Below are 17,771 nucleotides of genomic sequence, written 5' to 3' on the forward strand. Positions count from 1 at the left end.
TGATTTTTTGAAGTTTAATCCAGATAATTTAATTTATGTTCCACGCAGCTGTAAAATTACTTCTTCGGTCGAAGAAAAATAAAGTCCGTTCATGTTAGCTTGATTTATATAGACAAGCTACTGTTAATCCTGGTTATTTTTAGTCCATAATAGAAAGAAATAAAATCTCATTACTCCACCAGTTTGATTCATATCACATCAATTTTGATTGAAGATTTTTTCCAAATTGAAAATTGTAAAGTGAGTGGCAAGCACTGCAAATGTAAGGCAGTAATGCATACCAAAAAAGCAGTGACATATTTTAGAAAAAAAGAAATCTTAGTTGGGTATCAAGCTATCAATATCTTCGCCAGCCATGAGTTTTTTTTCCACATCGACCAACAGCTTCACGCCATCCACAACCTTCTGCACCAGTTGCACTTCCGAAAACCCAAGTCTATCGAGGTTGGATATATCGAAAGTACCATCAGTAGAAGCCGTGTCCACTCCTCCAGTTCCTCGCTTCTGCAGTCTCAGTTTCTCCAGGATTTCATCGAAGCGAGGATGTTGGGATAATTGGGGAAGTTTAACGTGGACGCCGCCTCGCAAGCCTGTGCCGAGGTTTGACGGGCAGGTAAGGACGTAGCCAAGATGTTCGTTCCACATAAATTCTTTTCCGCTCTCTTTCATCAAGGATTCTATTTGACTGAGACCTTGACAAAACCTCTCAAACACTCCTCGCATATTTCCACCTTTCTCCATTGAAATCACTCGTAAGTGGTCCTCTTCGTTGACCCAGACCAAGAAGTTTTTCGCGTCGTTGTGCCAGATCCCGCGGGCGTCGGGCCAGTCACGTGCCATGCGAGATGACGTCAGGAGTGGTGATACTGGTTTGTCGAACAAGAAATGATCTTTAATGAGTTGATTTTGTTCTTCGTCAGTCATCTTTGACAGCGGATAATACCTCCCTAAATAAAAACAGTTATACCCATAAGAAATCAGGAAGTTTTAAATACCTTATTGGGCTCTAACATTAACATTACGGAAGGTAAGAGAGAATGGAGGAATCAATTTGGGAGCCATTATTCGGGAAAAGGGGCAACGTACTAAAAATGGAAGAAAATGATCAAATTCAAACATCAGAACTAGGATTCTCCAGCTTCTGCTATGACAGCAATTCGTTATCGCCATTAATTACAATACCGTAGTACTTTATCTTATTACTAACCCACAGCGTGGTCACGAAAAGGGTGTCTGTAGAGCAAGAATTGTTATCACATGCAATCTTGCTGCGGCTACGTTTTAAATACACCTATTTCAAAAAAGGATGTCGGAATCAACGGAAAAAGGCGATAGGCTATTCCACGACCCAAGAGTAGCTGGAATTTGAGTGGTGTTTTCCTTTTTTATTCTCGTCAAGAACGAGGGGTTGTTGTTGAAATATTTATATATATTTTTAGCATTCGAAGCAATAGCCCTTTTCCCCAAGTGTGCGCGCGCATATTGATAGCAGCACCAAAGCGAGGCAAGCGTAGCTTGACGGGCCAGAAATCCAAGATGGCCGACGAGTCTATAGAAGAAGTTTTGAGTAAACAGCAAACTTTTATCAATCACAGACCATGAGTAATTTAAAAAAAAGTTAAAGCTCAAGGTGCTCAGAAATTTGTTGATGATGTACGTACGTGTTCAACAACGAACAGATCAAGGTTAGCTATCAAGTATTCTTGCCATTGAACAAAGTCAAAGCGAAATGAACGAAAAATTGCAGTCAATCCTACGATATTTGTTTAGATGTAAGCCTATAATTTCTTTTTTCTTTAAATATCCTATAGTTATTGCTAAATACCTTTAAGAGAACCTTCCAGCTTATCCAATGACGTAACAGCAATCTTTTCAACTTCTCGACGCTCAGCACGCGTGCAGTGAGGCGGCAAAGATAATCCCCGGATGGAGCGCCCAGTCCTCACGCGGCAAGACAAAACAAACTCGGAATCAAGATCTCCACCAACCAGATGTTCATGATTAAGGTCTGTCACATGTTTGGCGTCTTTCTTGTAACCGTTGTGCCGTGCTTCGATGACTGGATCAAGTAGAGCGCCAAATACCTCGTACGTTTCTTCATCACCGGCAACACACCCCACAGTGTAAATAAAAGGGTGTCCAGGATTGTCCACTCCAGTCTGAATGACACCGTCCAGCGTAAAACCACTGGGAGTCTTGAAATTACATAACTTATCGTAGATGTCTCTCGTTAGACACTTGGCCATCCAGTTGTTGTGGGAGCTTAGATCGGGGAAGTTGTCAACAGCCAGTGGAGCTCGATTTTCCACTTTCGGTTTGGATTTTGGATGCTTTTTTTCTTCTGCAGCTCTTGCCTTGTGGACAGTGCTGATGATTCCTCTGACTTTCTTTCCTTTCTTCACAGATTCACAGTATCCTTCGATGTCCATTCCCAATTCTAGTGCTTTTTCCAGCTCGATCATCAACTTAACTCCATCTACCACTGTCTGAACTTGTTCAACTTCCGACGACCCAAGGCGATCTGAGTTCGAGATGTCAAAGACCCCGCCAACCGAGGCAGTATCTACTCCACCGGTTCCTCGTTTTTGCAGGCGCAAAGCTTTTAGAAGTTGTTCAAATTCGTGGTTTTCACTGAGTAAAGGAATCTTGAGATGAACGCCGCCGCGCAGACCTGTTCCAAGGTTCGAGGGGCATGTTAGAATGAATCCCAGATGCCTGTTCCACATGAATTCGTGTCCTTTTTTCTTAATCGCTGCTTCGACTTTGTAGAGCCCGTCACAGAATCGTGTGAACACTTCCTTCATATTACCTCCCTTCTGCATCGAGATCACACGGGTGTGATCCTCCTCGTTAATCCACACTAGGAAATCTTTGGCGCTGTTGTGCCAAATCCCGCGGGCGTCAGGCCAGTCCCGAGCCATGCGCGAGGACAGCAAGAGAGGCGATACGGGTTTGTCAAACAAGAAATGGTCATTAATAAGTTGTTCCTGTTCTTCGTCTGTCATGGTTGCCAGGGAGTAATACGTTCCTTTGAAATGCCCATGAAGTTTTGCGAGGGCATTTGTAACGATTTTCTCTACATCGCGCCTTTCTGCTCGGCTACACCAGGGTGGTAAACACAGTCCTCGAATGCTTCGTCCAGTTCTAACACGACAGGAAAGCACATAGTCGTCATCTAGGTCGTTGCCTCCAACGAGGTTATGCGGATTAAGGTCGGTCTTGTGCTTGGCAGATTTCTTGTAGCCATTATGGCGCATTTCAATGACAGGATCAAACAAGTCAGCAAACACGCTATAAGACTCTTCATCACCTGCAACACAGCCAACTGTCATGATGAATGGATGGCCAGGATTATCTACACCGGTCTGTATTGCTTGATCCAAGCTGAATCCAGATGGAGTTCGAAGTGCGGACATCTTTTCATATGCTTCCTTTGTTAAGCACTTGGCCATCCAGTTATTGTGGTTTGAAAAGTCAGGGAAGTTTGATTCGATGATTTTCGGAGGCGCATTCGGTTTTGGGATCAGTCTTTCGATAGACTGTCCAGCTTCGAGGGCTTTTTCCATTTTCACCAACAACTTGACACCATCTACGACCTGCTGTACTTGTTCAACTTCAGACGAACCAAGTCTGTCTAGATTCGAAATATCAAATGTGCCGTCAGTTGATGCAGTGTCGACTCCCCCTGTCCCACGCTTCTGGAGTCGGAGAAGACGTAATGTTCTTTCGAAGTTCGTATTCTCGCTCAGGAGGGGAAGTTTAACATGGACACCAGCACGCAAACCTGTGCCAAGGTTTGAAGGACATGTCAAGACGTATCCAAGGTGAGGATTCCACATGAATTCGCCTCCCTTGGATTTGATAGCAGACTCGACCTTATTCAAGCCGTCACAGAAACGTGTGAATACTTGCTTCATGTTTCCTCCCTTCTGCATTGAAATGACGCGAGTGTGATCCTCCTCATTGACCCATACCAAGAAGGTCTTGTTTTCGTTATGCCAGATCCCGCGGGCGTCGGGCCAGTCCCGTGCCATACGCGCAGACAATAGGAGTGGAGAGACAGGCTTATCAAATAGGAAGTGATCCTTGATGAGCTGTTCTTGTTCTTCATCGGTCATCTTGCCCAAAGGATAATATTTTCCTACGATTAAAAGTTAATAAAAGTTAAACCATGTTCATTGGGATACTTTGATCCAACGCTGGAATTGAGCTGAGAGCTAACGGATTTGATCCTGGTAAATGGGCTAAAATATTTCGTTTTACTCAATATATCACGTTCAGTTAAACAATATAGTCTTGGTAGGAATTGCATGACAACATACATTAAACCAATCAAAGTGCACGCAATTACTCCCCGTCGCGGTCACGGTATAATGAGACGTCTTTATTTATTTTTCCCACACTCATACGAAATCCGCCATACGGTTAGTTCAAGGAATCTACTCTTATGAATTTTTGAAATAAATGTACTAAGCAAAAAGTATTAGACTCCAGACAAACCTTTGAAGTCTCCATCTAGAGAATCTAGAGCTCCAACAACGACCTTTTCCACCTCCCGTCTTTCGCCACGAGTGCAAAATGGAGGCAAGCCGAGACCTCTGATGCTTCGCCCAGTCCTTACTCTACACGACAACACGTACTTCTCGTCAAGATCGTCTCCACCAATCAGATTAGCCGCATTAAGGTCTGTTTTATGCATATCTGTTTTCTTATATCCATTATGTCGCTTCTCTATTACTGGGTCAAAAAACTCGGCAAATACTTGATACGTTTCTTCGTCACCCGCTACGCAGCCGACTGTGGTGATGAATGGGTGGCCAGGATTATCCACGCCCGTTTGGATGGCCAAGTCTAGCGTGTAACCAGAACGGGTCTTCAGTTTGTATAGTTTGTTGTATAGCTCTGGTGTGAGACATTTTGCCATCCAGTTGTTGTGCAATGAGAGATCCGGGAAGTTATCGGTCACAACAGACGAAGATCTAAAGTGAATGAAAAAGAAGTTCAAAATTCAAAATATGGCTGTACGCTGGAATAGTCATTAGAAAATTATGTTTCTTCCACGTATTTTTACGAATTTTATTAGCCAAGCTTTCGCACAACTAGTGCATCATCAGGGCAAAGGCTAGTGTGACAGTTTTTTTACGTTGACTAGAAACTACGCGTGTGTCAACGTAAAAACTGTCTCACAAGCCGTTGCCTTGATGATGCACTAAATGTGCTAAAGCTTGGCTAATAAAATTCTTAAATATACATGAAACAAACATAATTTTCTTAAGGTTCAAAGTCGTTGATCTAAGAATAACACTGCGCTGTTAAGCTTTTCAACATTGAGAACTTGAAACAATTGAATGATTGTAAAATGTAAGTTTTATTGAGAAAGGCCAGACAGCAGTGCGCAATTGATCTCTGCGCATATAGCTTATGTCTGTTCTGCCATGCTATAGAGTGAATCAGGAAACACCACTGCGCCTCTCAATCCTATTCGAGGACTGCCTCACAAACACCACGCGCATTTTCAGTAAACTAGCTAGTATCTCCCCGCAAGTTAGCGAGTATATTGCGTAAGTCTATAGTTTCCACCAGTGAGTGCGTATTTGCCGTACGCTTTTGCACTCACAAGAAAACCGCTCTATACTTCACAATTTTACAACTGGACTTACTAATTACTTTGTCTCAGCTTTTAAAGGTTGCGCGCAGTATTTTTTTATCGTTTCAACACGATTGACATGTGATGTTACTGGCAATAATGTGTTATTCTTAATAATGAAATGCGGCTTTCCAGTTTAGAAAGGACCAGAATAGGCCATGTTCGATATCAAAATTCAGACTTGATCGAGTCTTTAGTCGCATGGTAGTTTGTATGGTAAAAACACGTAGATCACCAAACACATTTATTGGTAGGAATAAGATAATGTACCATATACTACGTTCCTGCCTTTCGGCAATAATAAGGAATGGTAGAAAAGCTACTTGTGCATCCAGCAATCTTGAACAAAGCACTTGCACTGTGTGTTAGCGTCATTTACAACTACAAACGATAAATGGACACACTGTTGCACGCAACAGGTGCATGCAACAAATCTGAAGTTGAATCGCGCTCTACTTTTGCAACATTGCGCGCAACAAATTTCATCGTGTGAACAGGGCTGCAACATTGCGTGCAACATTTTGAAATTTCCAGCCAATCAGCTTGCACTGAATTCATACTGATCGCTGTCCAATTTTTTTAGCATATCAGGCTGACACAAGCGATGTTGCGTGATTTTGTTGCAACTTGTGTCATCCCGATTCAAATTTGTTGCGTGCAATGTTGCTGACCGTCTGTCTTCGCCTTAAATGTTTCAACTTACTTGACATGCACTTGTTTACTGCCCTTTTTTTCTGTGCTACCGCTTTTTGCCTGTTCTTGACTTGCTTTCTGCTCGACTTCTACAGGAAGTAACAAACAGTATCAGTATCAGTTCTGTTCCATTATTAACAGCAATTAGCTGAGCAACGGGGACTCTATTCTATTCTAGCAAGAGAATATGAACTAAGAGAAGGAATCCCTGTGCCCCATCATGTGCACACTTTGATGCTATTTTTAGAATCTATTCTAAAAATATCATCCGATGATATCATTTTTTGATCGTTTGATTTTCTGCACGCGCAAAGTACGCGCGCGCTCTACGCTGTTTCCTAACGTTTTCTGGTGCTTTTATTATGTTCAAATGTTCAAATCTGCGCAGTAAATGCGTGTGCAGAAAAACAAATGGTTTAAAAATAGCATCAAACTGTGCACATGATGGTTACAAGGCTATATAGGGGGAATTCCTTCTCTTAGTTTATTTTCTCTTGATTCTATATTAAAGTTATTAAAAAGAAGTCCTTTGAAGGCTTTTCTGTCTTTTGTTAAACTTCTGGCCTGATCTTTATCAATGTTTAGTAGTTTTTTCGATCTTTATCCATGGATCTCTGACATATTTTTTGGTTGGTTTGATGAAAAGTAATTTTATCGTCAGATTGGAGTTCGGCCGCCTACATGTGTGCGATATATTTTAAATATCGAACATATAAGAAATCCCGTAGTGGTGGAGTCCCAATTATTCTTTCAACATCAGTATTTTTGTATTTGAGTGCAAAAGTTTCTTCACCATGCATCACTATCTGTTTTTCTCTTCCAGCCATTTTTTATCATCCTTCTTAGAAGGCCGTACCAGCATGTTTCGAGTTTTTTCAGTTCTTCCTCATTCGGTAATTGTGCTTCTGAGCAATAAAGAAGTCTAGATCTAATACAGGATTCTAAGATTTTCTTTCCAGTTTTCATGGACACTTTATTGTCTGTGAGAACATTCTTTAGATCGTGTAATTTACCAGTTGCACTGATAATTCTGTTGTCAACAAAAGAATCTTTTGGGTCGCTGTAAAACATATGTCCCAGATATTTAAATTCCTTAACATTCTCAATATCGTTCCCAAAAATGTTCAGTAGACTTCCTTTGTTCATGAGTTCTAAGTCATTGAAAACTTGTGTTTTTGTTTACTTGAAGCTAATCTGTAGACCATATCTAGAACAAGTTGTGTATACAATATCCAAAATATCCTGTAAGTTAGAAAGATCCTTTGAAAAAATTGCAACATCGTCTGCATATAGTAGCCATTTAATCATTTCAGTTCCATTCATGCGCCCAGTGTTTCTTTGCCATAGCAAGCATTTGCAATTGTATATGTGCATTGAATACCCCATCCATCAGGGAAACGTTGATCGATTTCATGCGCAGATACCTTAAGTACCCAATCAAAGAACCAATGGAACACAGTTGGATTTCCTATACCACCTTGTCTGGTTCCTGCTTCAATTGGAAAGTCATCAACATCACCGCAGATTCTTCCAGTTGTTCCATCATACAGTAACCATAAGATATCAAACAACTTCTTACAACTTCTTCTGATTTTCAGTACTTCATACATTCTGTGTCTCGGAACCTTGTCAAATGCTGCTGCTAAGTCAATATACAATGCAATTATCCGTCCCTCGGTGTTCTTTAAAAATGTCGCATGATAAATACCCCATCAGTCGTAGATCTGTCCTGTCTGAAGCCAAACTGTGCTTTTGATATGTTTTCCTCGTAGCTTTCTTTTAGTCGTGTAATAATTATCTTGGATAAAATCTTTGAGATGTTTGCCCCTACAGACAGAGCACGGTAGTTACTCGCTAGTTGTTTACTTCTTTTTTTAAAGAGACAGGTTATAGAGAGTTTCAGCCAGTCAGAGGGAATCGTCATCGTTATCCAAATAGTTTGCAATAACATCCATACGGCCATGATGAGTAAATTGGAAGATACTCCGTACTTAAATGCTTCAGTTGGTACTTTATCAGTTCCAAAGCTCTTTCCATTATTGAAGCTTTTAAAAGCAGATTTTGTTTCCTCTCTGTTAGGTGGATCTGAAGTTTATATCCATTTTCTGATCGTTGAATAGTTCTGGATACCTTTCAGGGTGTACAAGTTCTTGGGGCATATCAATATCTTCTCTCTTCCTGAAGTGATCTTTAAAGTGGTAGGTTTAATTTCCGTGAGACTCTTGTTCCTTGTTGTTGAAAGCATGTTATATACTTCTTAGAAAGTGCAAATTCCCGTGTGATCTGTACCTATCGCTTTCTTCCAGTCATTTTTAGGTTTATTATAAACTCTACAGTTTTCCATTAGTTTGAGAAGTTGAGTTCCAGCTATTATGTAGTCTAAACGTCGTTTCGTACCGTCCGGTAGAATGTGAGTATTTCGATGAATACGTTTAGACTTAAAGATAGTATTGATACGTAAATTATGCTCTTGACAAAGTTATAATAATAGTCTTCCATTTTCGTTGGTATGGTTTGTAGAGGAGTTGTTTCTTCCTATTGTTGGTGTATATCCCTCGTAAATAACATTAGCGTTAACAGCGTTAAAATCTCCTAGTAGTAGTGTACTTTTTCATTTCCTTGACAACCATTGATTTTCGAAGCTCGTTATAAAAGCGTTGTTTCTTTTCAAGATTCTCAACTTCAGTTTAGTTATTCGTAAACATAAGCCATAACATTTAACATAGATTGTTAGGATTCTACCAGCCAGGTGTTCCACTGTTTTCATCACTCTCACGTTGGGACCAAGGATAAAGCCAACCCCTGCTCTACTCTTCTCATCATATCCAAAATTTATCCATTTCCACTGTTCCTTGTTTTCACTAAACTCAATATACTCAGTACCAGTTCTCCAGCTTTCTTGCACGCCTAATATCTGTACATTATGATGTTTGCAAAGTTCTATTGCAAGTCCAAGATTTTCATGTAATATTTCAAACACGCGAGAGAGTTTTTCCTCCGATTTCCAACACCGAAAAGTGAGTTCAAAAAAACGAGGCGCAGCCGAGTTTTTTTAACTGACTTTGAGGTGTTTGGAAATCGGAGGAAGAACTCTCTCAAGTGTTTCAAATTACTTCTCAAACTCATAAATATTTCTTGGAGAAAATCAAAGAAAAAGTTTACGAAATTTATTATGCACTGGTCAATTGAAACCCCCGCCCCCCGACCCCCGCGGCTAGCGGGGCACTGAACGGGGACGTGACGCGTTTTTGATGTGCTTTTAAGAGCATGATTGCACCGGGGGTTCGAGGATTTAACGAATGGTTTTCTCAGCGGGGAATCGATCGGGGATTTTAACGCTCGTTTGAATATGTAAGGGTCTGGAAACAAGAGGTCGGCCATCTTGAAAAATACCAAGAAGGCGTTGGGATTCCAAGTACAGGCAGCCCGTAGCCTAGTACAGAGCAGTATGTTCTACACAAAACACATGCTCCCCGGGACATGCTCAAACAAACTTATAGCAGTTTCTACCTATACACTTTTACACTGAACTCCAATGATAAGAACCTTTCTAAAAATTGTAGCCTTAATAGGTTCTTATGTAGAGGGGTCTTAAAGTGAGAATTTTAGCCTAACAGGTTCTTAAAAAAACCCAGGTTCTTATACGATGGTTTTGTTCAGTCGTTTCGGTCAGTTCGAATGTAGAATCAGATCATGATTAATCTATTAAAACTACTGCTTCCCAATATTTACAAGCATTGTTCATTTTCAATTTAATACCATTAAATTCTCAGCTGACTAGACGTAAACCTAAACGTTTTCGCACGATTTGAGGTTCAGAGCCCATGAAAATATTGAGCATTGAATATATAGTGCATGGAACACACAACGATTGGCTCTGTGTAGCACAAGAATTTGGAGTTGGCGTGAAATGTGTTTCTTGTTGACCACTAAACCAAAAAACCGGGCCACAATAGCGGGGGTTTTAACAGTGAACGTGCCCCCGACTACCGGGGAAAATGTCTGATTTTAACACCACTCAAATGTTAAATTCCCCGGTATTTCGCGGGGGTCGGGGGGTGGGGGTTTCAATTGACTAGTGCATAATGCAAATAAAGAACACATTTCCAAATCACCGTCGAAGTAGTGATTTGCTTTGTTTTCTCCTCATTAAATATTGATCAGTTTTACAACCTTTTTTAATGATTGTAAATTTAGCGAAGCAATTTGTATGTGATTTACTTCAATTGGATCCAAGTTAATTACATTCTTTGTTGTCGTGGAACGTTGTTGTCGTTGTTGGCCAAGATTTCTATTTGTAGAACAGTCAAGTTCCTTCGTAGTAATCGAATTTTCTTGCAGTGTTGAGCGTTTACTAGACGCAACAGACACTGAGTTCGTCGTCTTGGCTTTATCCGTAACAGACTCATCATGTAAAATTATAGAAATTAAATTATTTTCATTCACCTTCCTGTCCAGAGAGTTATATGCAAATATCGTAGTTGGGTCGATGATGCATAAAGGTTTCAATTCTATTCTCACGAATAGATTCTCTTTCCAAAACTCTTTTTCCAGCTCTTTTTCCTCTCCCTCCATAGCTTGGGTTGTAGATAGTATCTTGACCATTGTTTCGTGAGTATAAGCTGTTATTCCAGGTCGACCAAATCCAAAGCTTGTAATATCAGGCATTCAGTCAGTTGTTAAGGTCGGCTTCAGTATAGTGGTTTATGTAGTAAAATAATCTTTAAAACATGAATCTTTTGATTCGTGAAAATAAAATAAAAGATATTTACAAAAGGAAATGTGATTTTTCAGCGCAAAAATTGGTAAAAAAAAAAAAAAAAAAAAAAAATTCTTTAGAGATTAACAGAGTTCCAACGTAACAACGTGCAGTTGGAAAGCGTGTTCATTACGGTTCGTAGCACATTGATCACGTTAAGTGAATATGTTTATATAAGTTAGTGTGATGCTAAATGTATTTCTCTCGCTTGTTGGACAGCCAACATTTGTATCCAAACTTATACAAATTTACGTTACAAATCTACTTTAGAATATAGCTCTAGCCCTCGCACAGGGAACCCGGCTATATATTTTTTTCTTCTTTTAGAAAATTAACTTCGCTCTTTGTGGGTTTCCTGTGTTGTGATCAGTTTCCTTTTACATAATCTGTAATCAGATCTGCGCGCTGTAATCAGATTGGCGCTGTAAACTGATAGCCAATTAAATTCAAATCAATAACCGTTGGTAACGCACTCTCTAGTAAACACTCAAAGGAGGAGAAGGGCTGCAACAAAGCAAGCTTTATCGTATGATCATCACCTCCAGTTGCTCGGACCAGCTACTTTAGTACAACCAGCAGGAAGTCTTGATGATTTTCATGTTTCGATTGCGTCATGTTGTTCGAAAATGTTCAAAATGTAAAACCCTGTACAAGGGAATTCAAATTTTGTGTTTTATTGAGTAACATTTATTTCCAATTTTTTTAGAATAATAATATCAGATTTGCGGCACACGCTTAGAATTCGCGGTAAATATTGAACGATACCGGAAATGTCCAGAAATTATGTGGAAATTTAGATGTCTCTGTCAACAAGCTGTCAAATTCTTTTGTTTCAAATCGGACGTACACCAGATACATACTGTTCCATAAGCTAAGCGGTCCGAGCAACTGGAGGTGAACATATAACTAAAACTTAGCTTTTAAATATCACTTTCTAGGATCGTTACTTTTACGAGTTCAACAAAATAAAACATCCCGACCCAAAGTTCATTTATTGAGCAAACATTTCGTGGGTTTTTTATTAATAAATTACCTTCATGAATAATTTGAACAGGGGTTTTAAAATCGGACACTTGCTTTGTTGCAGCCCTTCTCCTCTTTTGAGTGTTTACTAGAAAGTGCGTTATACACCACAGGCAACCCGTAAGAAACAAAACACCAACGGGCTGTCAGTTTACAGCGCCGATCTGATTACAGCGCGCAGATCTGATTACAGCTTATGTAAAAGGAAACTGATCACAACACAGGAAACCCACAAAGAGCAAATTTAATTTTCTAAAAGAAGAAAAAAATATATAGCCGGGTTCCCTGTGGCCCTCGGAGCGTTACACCTTTTGCTGTTCATTAACAGAAAATGTACATTCATTTGTGCCAGTAGTTGTATCAATAACGTGTAATGTACTTTCATCAACACCACAAGTAACATCATTAGCGCGGATCAACTTTCAATAACGATAATTGAATATGCGTGTACATTCATAGGCATCAATGGACAATCAATAGCGCGTTTGTACATTCATATGCGCGGAATGTATTTTCTTGTGCGCGAAATTAAACTTCAATAACACCAAATGACAGACAATAGCATTTATGGACAATCATTTACCCAAAAGTGAAAATTCATTAGTGCTATTAGCATAATCATTGACAATCTATAACGCGTTTGGATAATCATGAGGGTCAACGTTATATTCTATAGCGTGGTTCGACAAACATTTGCATGATTCGAATAAACAATAAGAGAAATAAAACAATCATTAGCGGGGTTTTTTTTGATTTTTTTTTTATCACTTTAATACATATACTGTAAAAAACTCAGGAAACTGCCTCCATAATAGCTGCTGCGTAGGAGAATAGCAATTAGCTCACTTAAAGCAGCAATCAAAGCCGACCTCAGCCGTCCAGAGATCCAACAACATACGAACGATCGGGCTGAGGCAAGACGACAAGGGATTGCTTTAGGTCTCTACAGAAAGCAGTTGCTAATGGAAGGGTTCCAGAGAAATGTGGCAACCATCACTATCGCTAAATGTGATCAGTGGTTCAGATATATGCAAACGTATTTGCCACGATGTATAAATGGCGAAGAAATTGAAGGTTAAAATAGTTTTTTTAAAAATCGCTAAAGATTGTTTTATTTCTCTTATTGTTCATTCGAATCATGCAAATGTTTGTCGAACCACGCTATAGAATATAACGTTGACCCTCATGATTGTCCAAGCGCGTTATAGATTGTCAATGATTATGCTAATAGCACTAATGAATTTTCACTTTTGGGTAAATGATTGTCTATAAATGCAATTGTCTGTCATTTGGTGTTATTGAAGTTTAATTTCGCGCACAAGAAAATACAATCCGCGCATATGAATGTACGAACGCGCTATTGATTGTCCATTGATGCCTATGAATGTACACGCATATTCAATTATCGTTATTGAAAGTTGATCCGCGCTAATGATGTTACTTGTGGTGTTGATGAAAGTACATTACACGTTATTGATACAACTATTGGCACAAATGAATGTACATTTTCTGTTAATGAACGGCAAAAGGTGTAATACGTTGTATCGGTCGAAGACTACGTTTTCCAGTGGGCTTTTTTCCCAAGAGGTTTTATCCTACTGGTTTTTTCGTAGCGGGCAGCGTATTATTGTAATGTAATAATATAGGTTCGTTTTCTAAACAATTGTAATAATTATATATTCACATTAATGATGAAGTGCACATGATTGAAAATAAAATGCTGGTCTAACGCTGTCCACCAGGCACCCAGCACAGTCACACTCCATTATGTTGTAGTGTCGTATATACTAGCGATTAGCGTTTGGAACAAAGGGTAAAAGTTCATGCAGCCGTATCGGCGCTTAAACAAAACGTTAGTTCAATATACACCTTTTGCTGTTCATTAACCGCAAAGGAATATTCATTGAAGCGAAGAAGCATTGTCATTAGAGCGAACAGGCATACAATAAGGCGAACGGAGTCTCAATAGTGCGATGGAACGTTCATTAAGAAATTTAGCATTGAATTTAACAATCATGAATATGTTTGCGTGGGTTCATTAGCGTTTTCAAACTTTCATTAGCGTTTTGGTGCAGACAATAAAATACAACACACTTTCAATACAACGTTTTGGACATTTATTTACGCAATACAATATAAGTATATTTTCCACTAGGAATTGTAGGATTTTAACTGTCTTTTCATTTTTTTACAAGCCGTGAATATGATTTCGTACAAACAAAGCGCCGTTAGGTATAAATATCAAGTCAGTTCTGAGTTTTTTAATCCCTCTTTTTTGGATATTGCAATGGCACAACAAAGAAACCAAATTCCAAATGAAGTCAGATAGCGTCTTGTGAGGGCCTATGAAGATCCACAGAAATGCATAAAATGGTACAACCACATGCAAACATATCGTCCAAGATGTTTAAATAGAGAACACATTCAAGGATAAGTTCACTTTCTTGTCTTTGAAAATGTACAATCGTACAAGCACAATATACTTATTTTGTATTGCGTAAACAAATGTCCAAAACGTTGTATTGAATGCGTGTTGTGGTTTATTGTCTGCCCCAAAACGCTAATGAAAGTTTGAAAACGTTAATGAACCCACGCAAACATATTCATGATTGTCAAATTCAATGCTAAATTTCTTAATGAAAGTTCCATCGCACTATTGAGACTCCGTTCGCCTTATTGTATGCCTGTTCGCTCTAATGACAATGCTTTTTCGCTTCAATGAATATCCCTTTGCGGTTAATGAACAGCAAATGGTGTATTACACCTTTTGCTGTTCATTAACAGAAAATGTACATTCATTTGTGCCAATAGTTGTATCAATAACGTGTAATGTACTTTCATCAACACCACAAGTAACATCATTAGCGCGAATCAACTTTCAATAACGATATTTGAATACGCTTGTACATGCGCGGAATGCATTTCCTTGTGCGCGAAATTAAACTTCAATAACACCAAATGACAAACAATAGCATTTATGGACAATCATTTACCCAAAAGTGAAAATTCATTAGTGCTATTAGCATAACCATTGACAATCTATAATGCGTTTGGACAATCATGAGGGTCAATGTTATATTCTATAGCGTGGTTCGACAAACATTTGCATGATTCGAATGAACAATAAGAGAAATAAAATAAAGAGTAAAATCACTCTAGAATATAGTCTAATCCTTCTTTGTCCCGATTAGGAATACCCTAGTATTGCGAACAACAAATTTCCAAAAACTTTGTTTTCCTAAGGTTTTTCTATTTGATAGATTTGGGGTGAAGCTTTTTTTTGCTTTTTCGCAAAGCTGCACGATTATTACGTTCTAAATAAACAATGGCTAAGCAAGAAATAATGTACCTTTAGACGCACCACAACCCATTCTGATAAACTCCTCGTGAAAACGAACTTGCAATTATCAAAACAGCGTTGTTTAAAAAAAAATGACGCACAGTGGAGCTTGGCTGTTATTGTAGAAGTTACCGTTGACAGCTCGCTCTACATTACGCGAGCGAGTTCGGTTCAAGAAACAAAAAAGCGCGAGCCTTGCGACTTGTTTACGAGAGATCAATCAATCGTGCGCGAAGGTTTTGATGACGAAACTAATGTATCTGAATTAATTAACAATAATTGCTAATAATCAATTAACTGATTAAATATCATAAATATCTAAGAAAAATCATTTCTTTAATAATACACTCCACAAAATTACTCGATCCTGATTGGACAAGAGGAGTACAATGAAATCCCAAACAGCGCAGCGCACTGATTCTAAGAATAGCTTAAAGATTCGGACAAACATTGCATTCTGTTTAACCGCTACGAGGATTATACGAACCGATTTTTTATTTTTCTTAAAGTTACAATAATAACCCATGTAAACTAAGATTAACTGCGATCGGCTGTGAAAATTATCTATTGAAAGTAAACTTGTAAGTTTGTTTGTCTGAATTTCGCCTTTGTCTTCAATTTTATGCCGTCACGGTTGCGCTGCGCTATTGTCGGCTCTGTAAAGTCCCAATAAGTTGCTCAATTTTTTTGATCTTCTTTTCGTACAATTCGGAATTATAGATTATAGATACTCGTGATGTATTGAAAGTTCTCAAATTAGACTCTCCTAAAGCTCGTCCAATTTCGAAAACTTTCAAAACAACTCATGGTACCTATAAATTCCGAATTGTACTCGAGATCATGCGATTCCCTATACTAATTAAAAAATTTAAATTTTGAATTTAAAATTAATTTAATTTCAATCAAATTAAATAATTTAATTAACTAAATTAAATTCAAATTAAACTTAAATTTTGAATTGTTTGCACAATCAAGAAAGAAAAGTAATAAAACAGTTATGAATTTCCGGAAAACCATAAAAAATACTGTCATCTTCGTTTGTTTTTAGAATTCTCTTTTGGTGAATCGAGAAGTGCCGCGAAAATGATTCAAAATTTGACAAATATTTCGTGGGAAAAAATCCCAAAATCTTTTTGAATGTGTGCTCTGATTGGCTGACACTAACCTTGATGAGCCTGCAAGATTCATTGTTAGCAGTTTCACCCCGTCATAAACACGAATCCAAGATGGCGGCGTTTCGTTGTCCTCCAGAACGACTTCTGAGGCCCCTAGCACGAGCAGCTACAGCAAGAACATCGCAGCCGTTAATGCCTGCATTATGTCGAACAAGCACAAGGATGTATAGGGCGGCTGTGTGCAAAGAATTGGGCAAACCTCTAGTCGTGGAGGATTTTCCTGTAGTGCAAAAATTAAGAGATTCACAGGTTAGTTAAGCTTAATTATCTCCTCTCAAGTCCTAGCTAGCGATAATATATCTAAAACATCCTAATTACCTCTCTTACTTGCATACAGTCTGTTCTGCTTTTGACTATAAACACTGTTTTGCCACACACGTCCTTGGTGTATATTTAGAGAAGTGTATGTTATGGTGGTGATGATGGGAGGATGTTATGTGGTAGTAATGGTGGGGGTGGTAGCGGGATTAAGGGCATACAAAAATAGAAAAAATGGGCTTCGTGAAGGGGTACCGGAAGACTTGGACATGGCAAAACATATATTGCAAAAGCCCCTAACCCTTTGCCACAAGTGTCAGTTCTTTGCAACATATACCTGTGGTGGTATTTCAAAATTTCTTGTTAGCTTCCTTAGTTTGATAATACCCCCAATCATGGCTGTTGCATGCAATAAATCTGAAGTTGAATCTTGCTCTACTCTTGCAACATTGCGCACAACAAATTTCATGTGAACATGGCTGCAACATTTTGAAACTTCCAGACAATCAGCTTGCACCAAATTTATAACTGCTGACCACCTATCTTAACATAGCAGGCTGACACAAGCGATGTTGCGTGATTTTGTTGCAATGTTTGTCACCCAGATTCAAATTTGTTGCTTGAATTATTGCGTGCAATGTTGCACCGTGTGTCAGCATCCTTAGCTAATGATGATATATATATATATATAGTGACTAAACTGAAGTTTCTAATGATAGGTGCGAGTAGCTGTTCACAGCTGTGGAATTAATTTTGCCGACATTCTCATGTGCATGGGAAAATACCAAGAAAAACCAGAATTACCATTTGTTCCTGGTAGGATAAATTTGCTTTTTGCCACAGTTGTTAAATAGATCAGAAGGTGGAAGTAAAATG

At 38.8% G+C, this 17,771-nt stretch overlaps 2 protein-coding genes across 4 annotated transcripts in view; one reads left to right on the forward strand and one right to left on the reverse strand.

The window, feature by feature from the left end:
• LOC116295265 (creatine kinase, flagellar) lies at positions 1-16,719 on the reverse strand. 3 transcript variants are annotated; one of them, XM_031703039.2, is made up of 5 exons: positions 16,628-16,719; positions 6,351-6,429; positions 4,501-4,979; positions 1,826-4,141; positions 1-947 (listed from the first exon to the last, which is right to left on the reverse strand). In XM_031703039.2, exons 3-5 carry the CDS (start codon positions 4,922-4,924, stop codon positions 319-321), a joined length of 3,369 nt encoding a protein of 1,122 aa, XP_031558899.1. In that variant the 5' UTR covers positions 4,925-4,979; positions 6,351-6,429; positions 16,628-16,719; the 3' UTR covers positions 1-318. The 3 variants fall into 3 exon arrangements, with proteins under 3 accessions (XP_031558899.1, XP_031558898.1, XP_031558900.1); XM_031703038.2 differs by lacking the exon at positions 16,628-16,719 and adding an exon at positions 15,472-15,661; XM_031703040.2 differs by lacking the exon at positions 16,628-16,719 and adding an exon at positions 10,787-11,137.
• LOC116295268 (protein Cryzl2) overlaps positions 16,689-17,771 on the forward strand; it is a 5,359-nt gene continuing 4,276 nt past the window's right edge. The window contains exons 1-2 of the mRNA XM_031703041.2: positions 16,689-16,886; positions 17,615-17,711. Of these exons, the coding sequence (XP_031558901.1) occupies positions 16,689-16,886; positions 17,615-17,711 (295 nt within the window). The remainder of the gene's footprint in view (positions 16,887-17,614; positions 17,712-17,771) is intronic.

Source organism: Actinia tenebrosa, unplaced genomic scaffold (assembly GCF_029948245.1).
Source record: "Actinia tenebrosa isolate PJP-AT-01 unplaced genomic scaffold, QUT_ActTen_1.0 PGA_scaffold3__52_contigs__length_22856419, whole genome shotgun sequence".
NCBI classification, from domain to species: Eukaryota; Metazoa; Cnidaria; class Anthozoa; order Actiniaria; family Actiniidae; genus Actinia; species Actinia tenebrosa.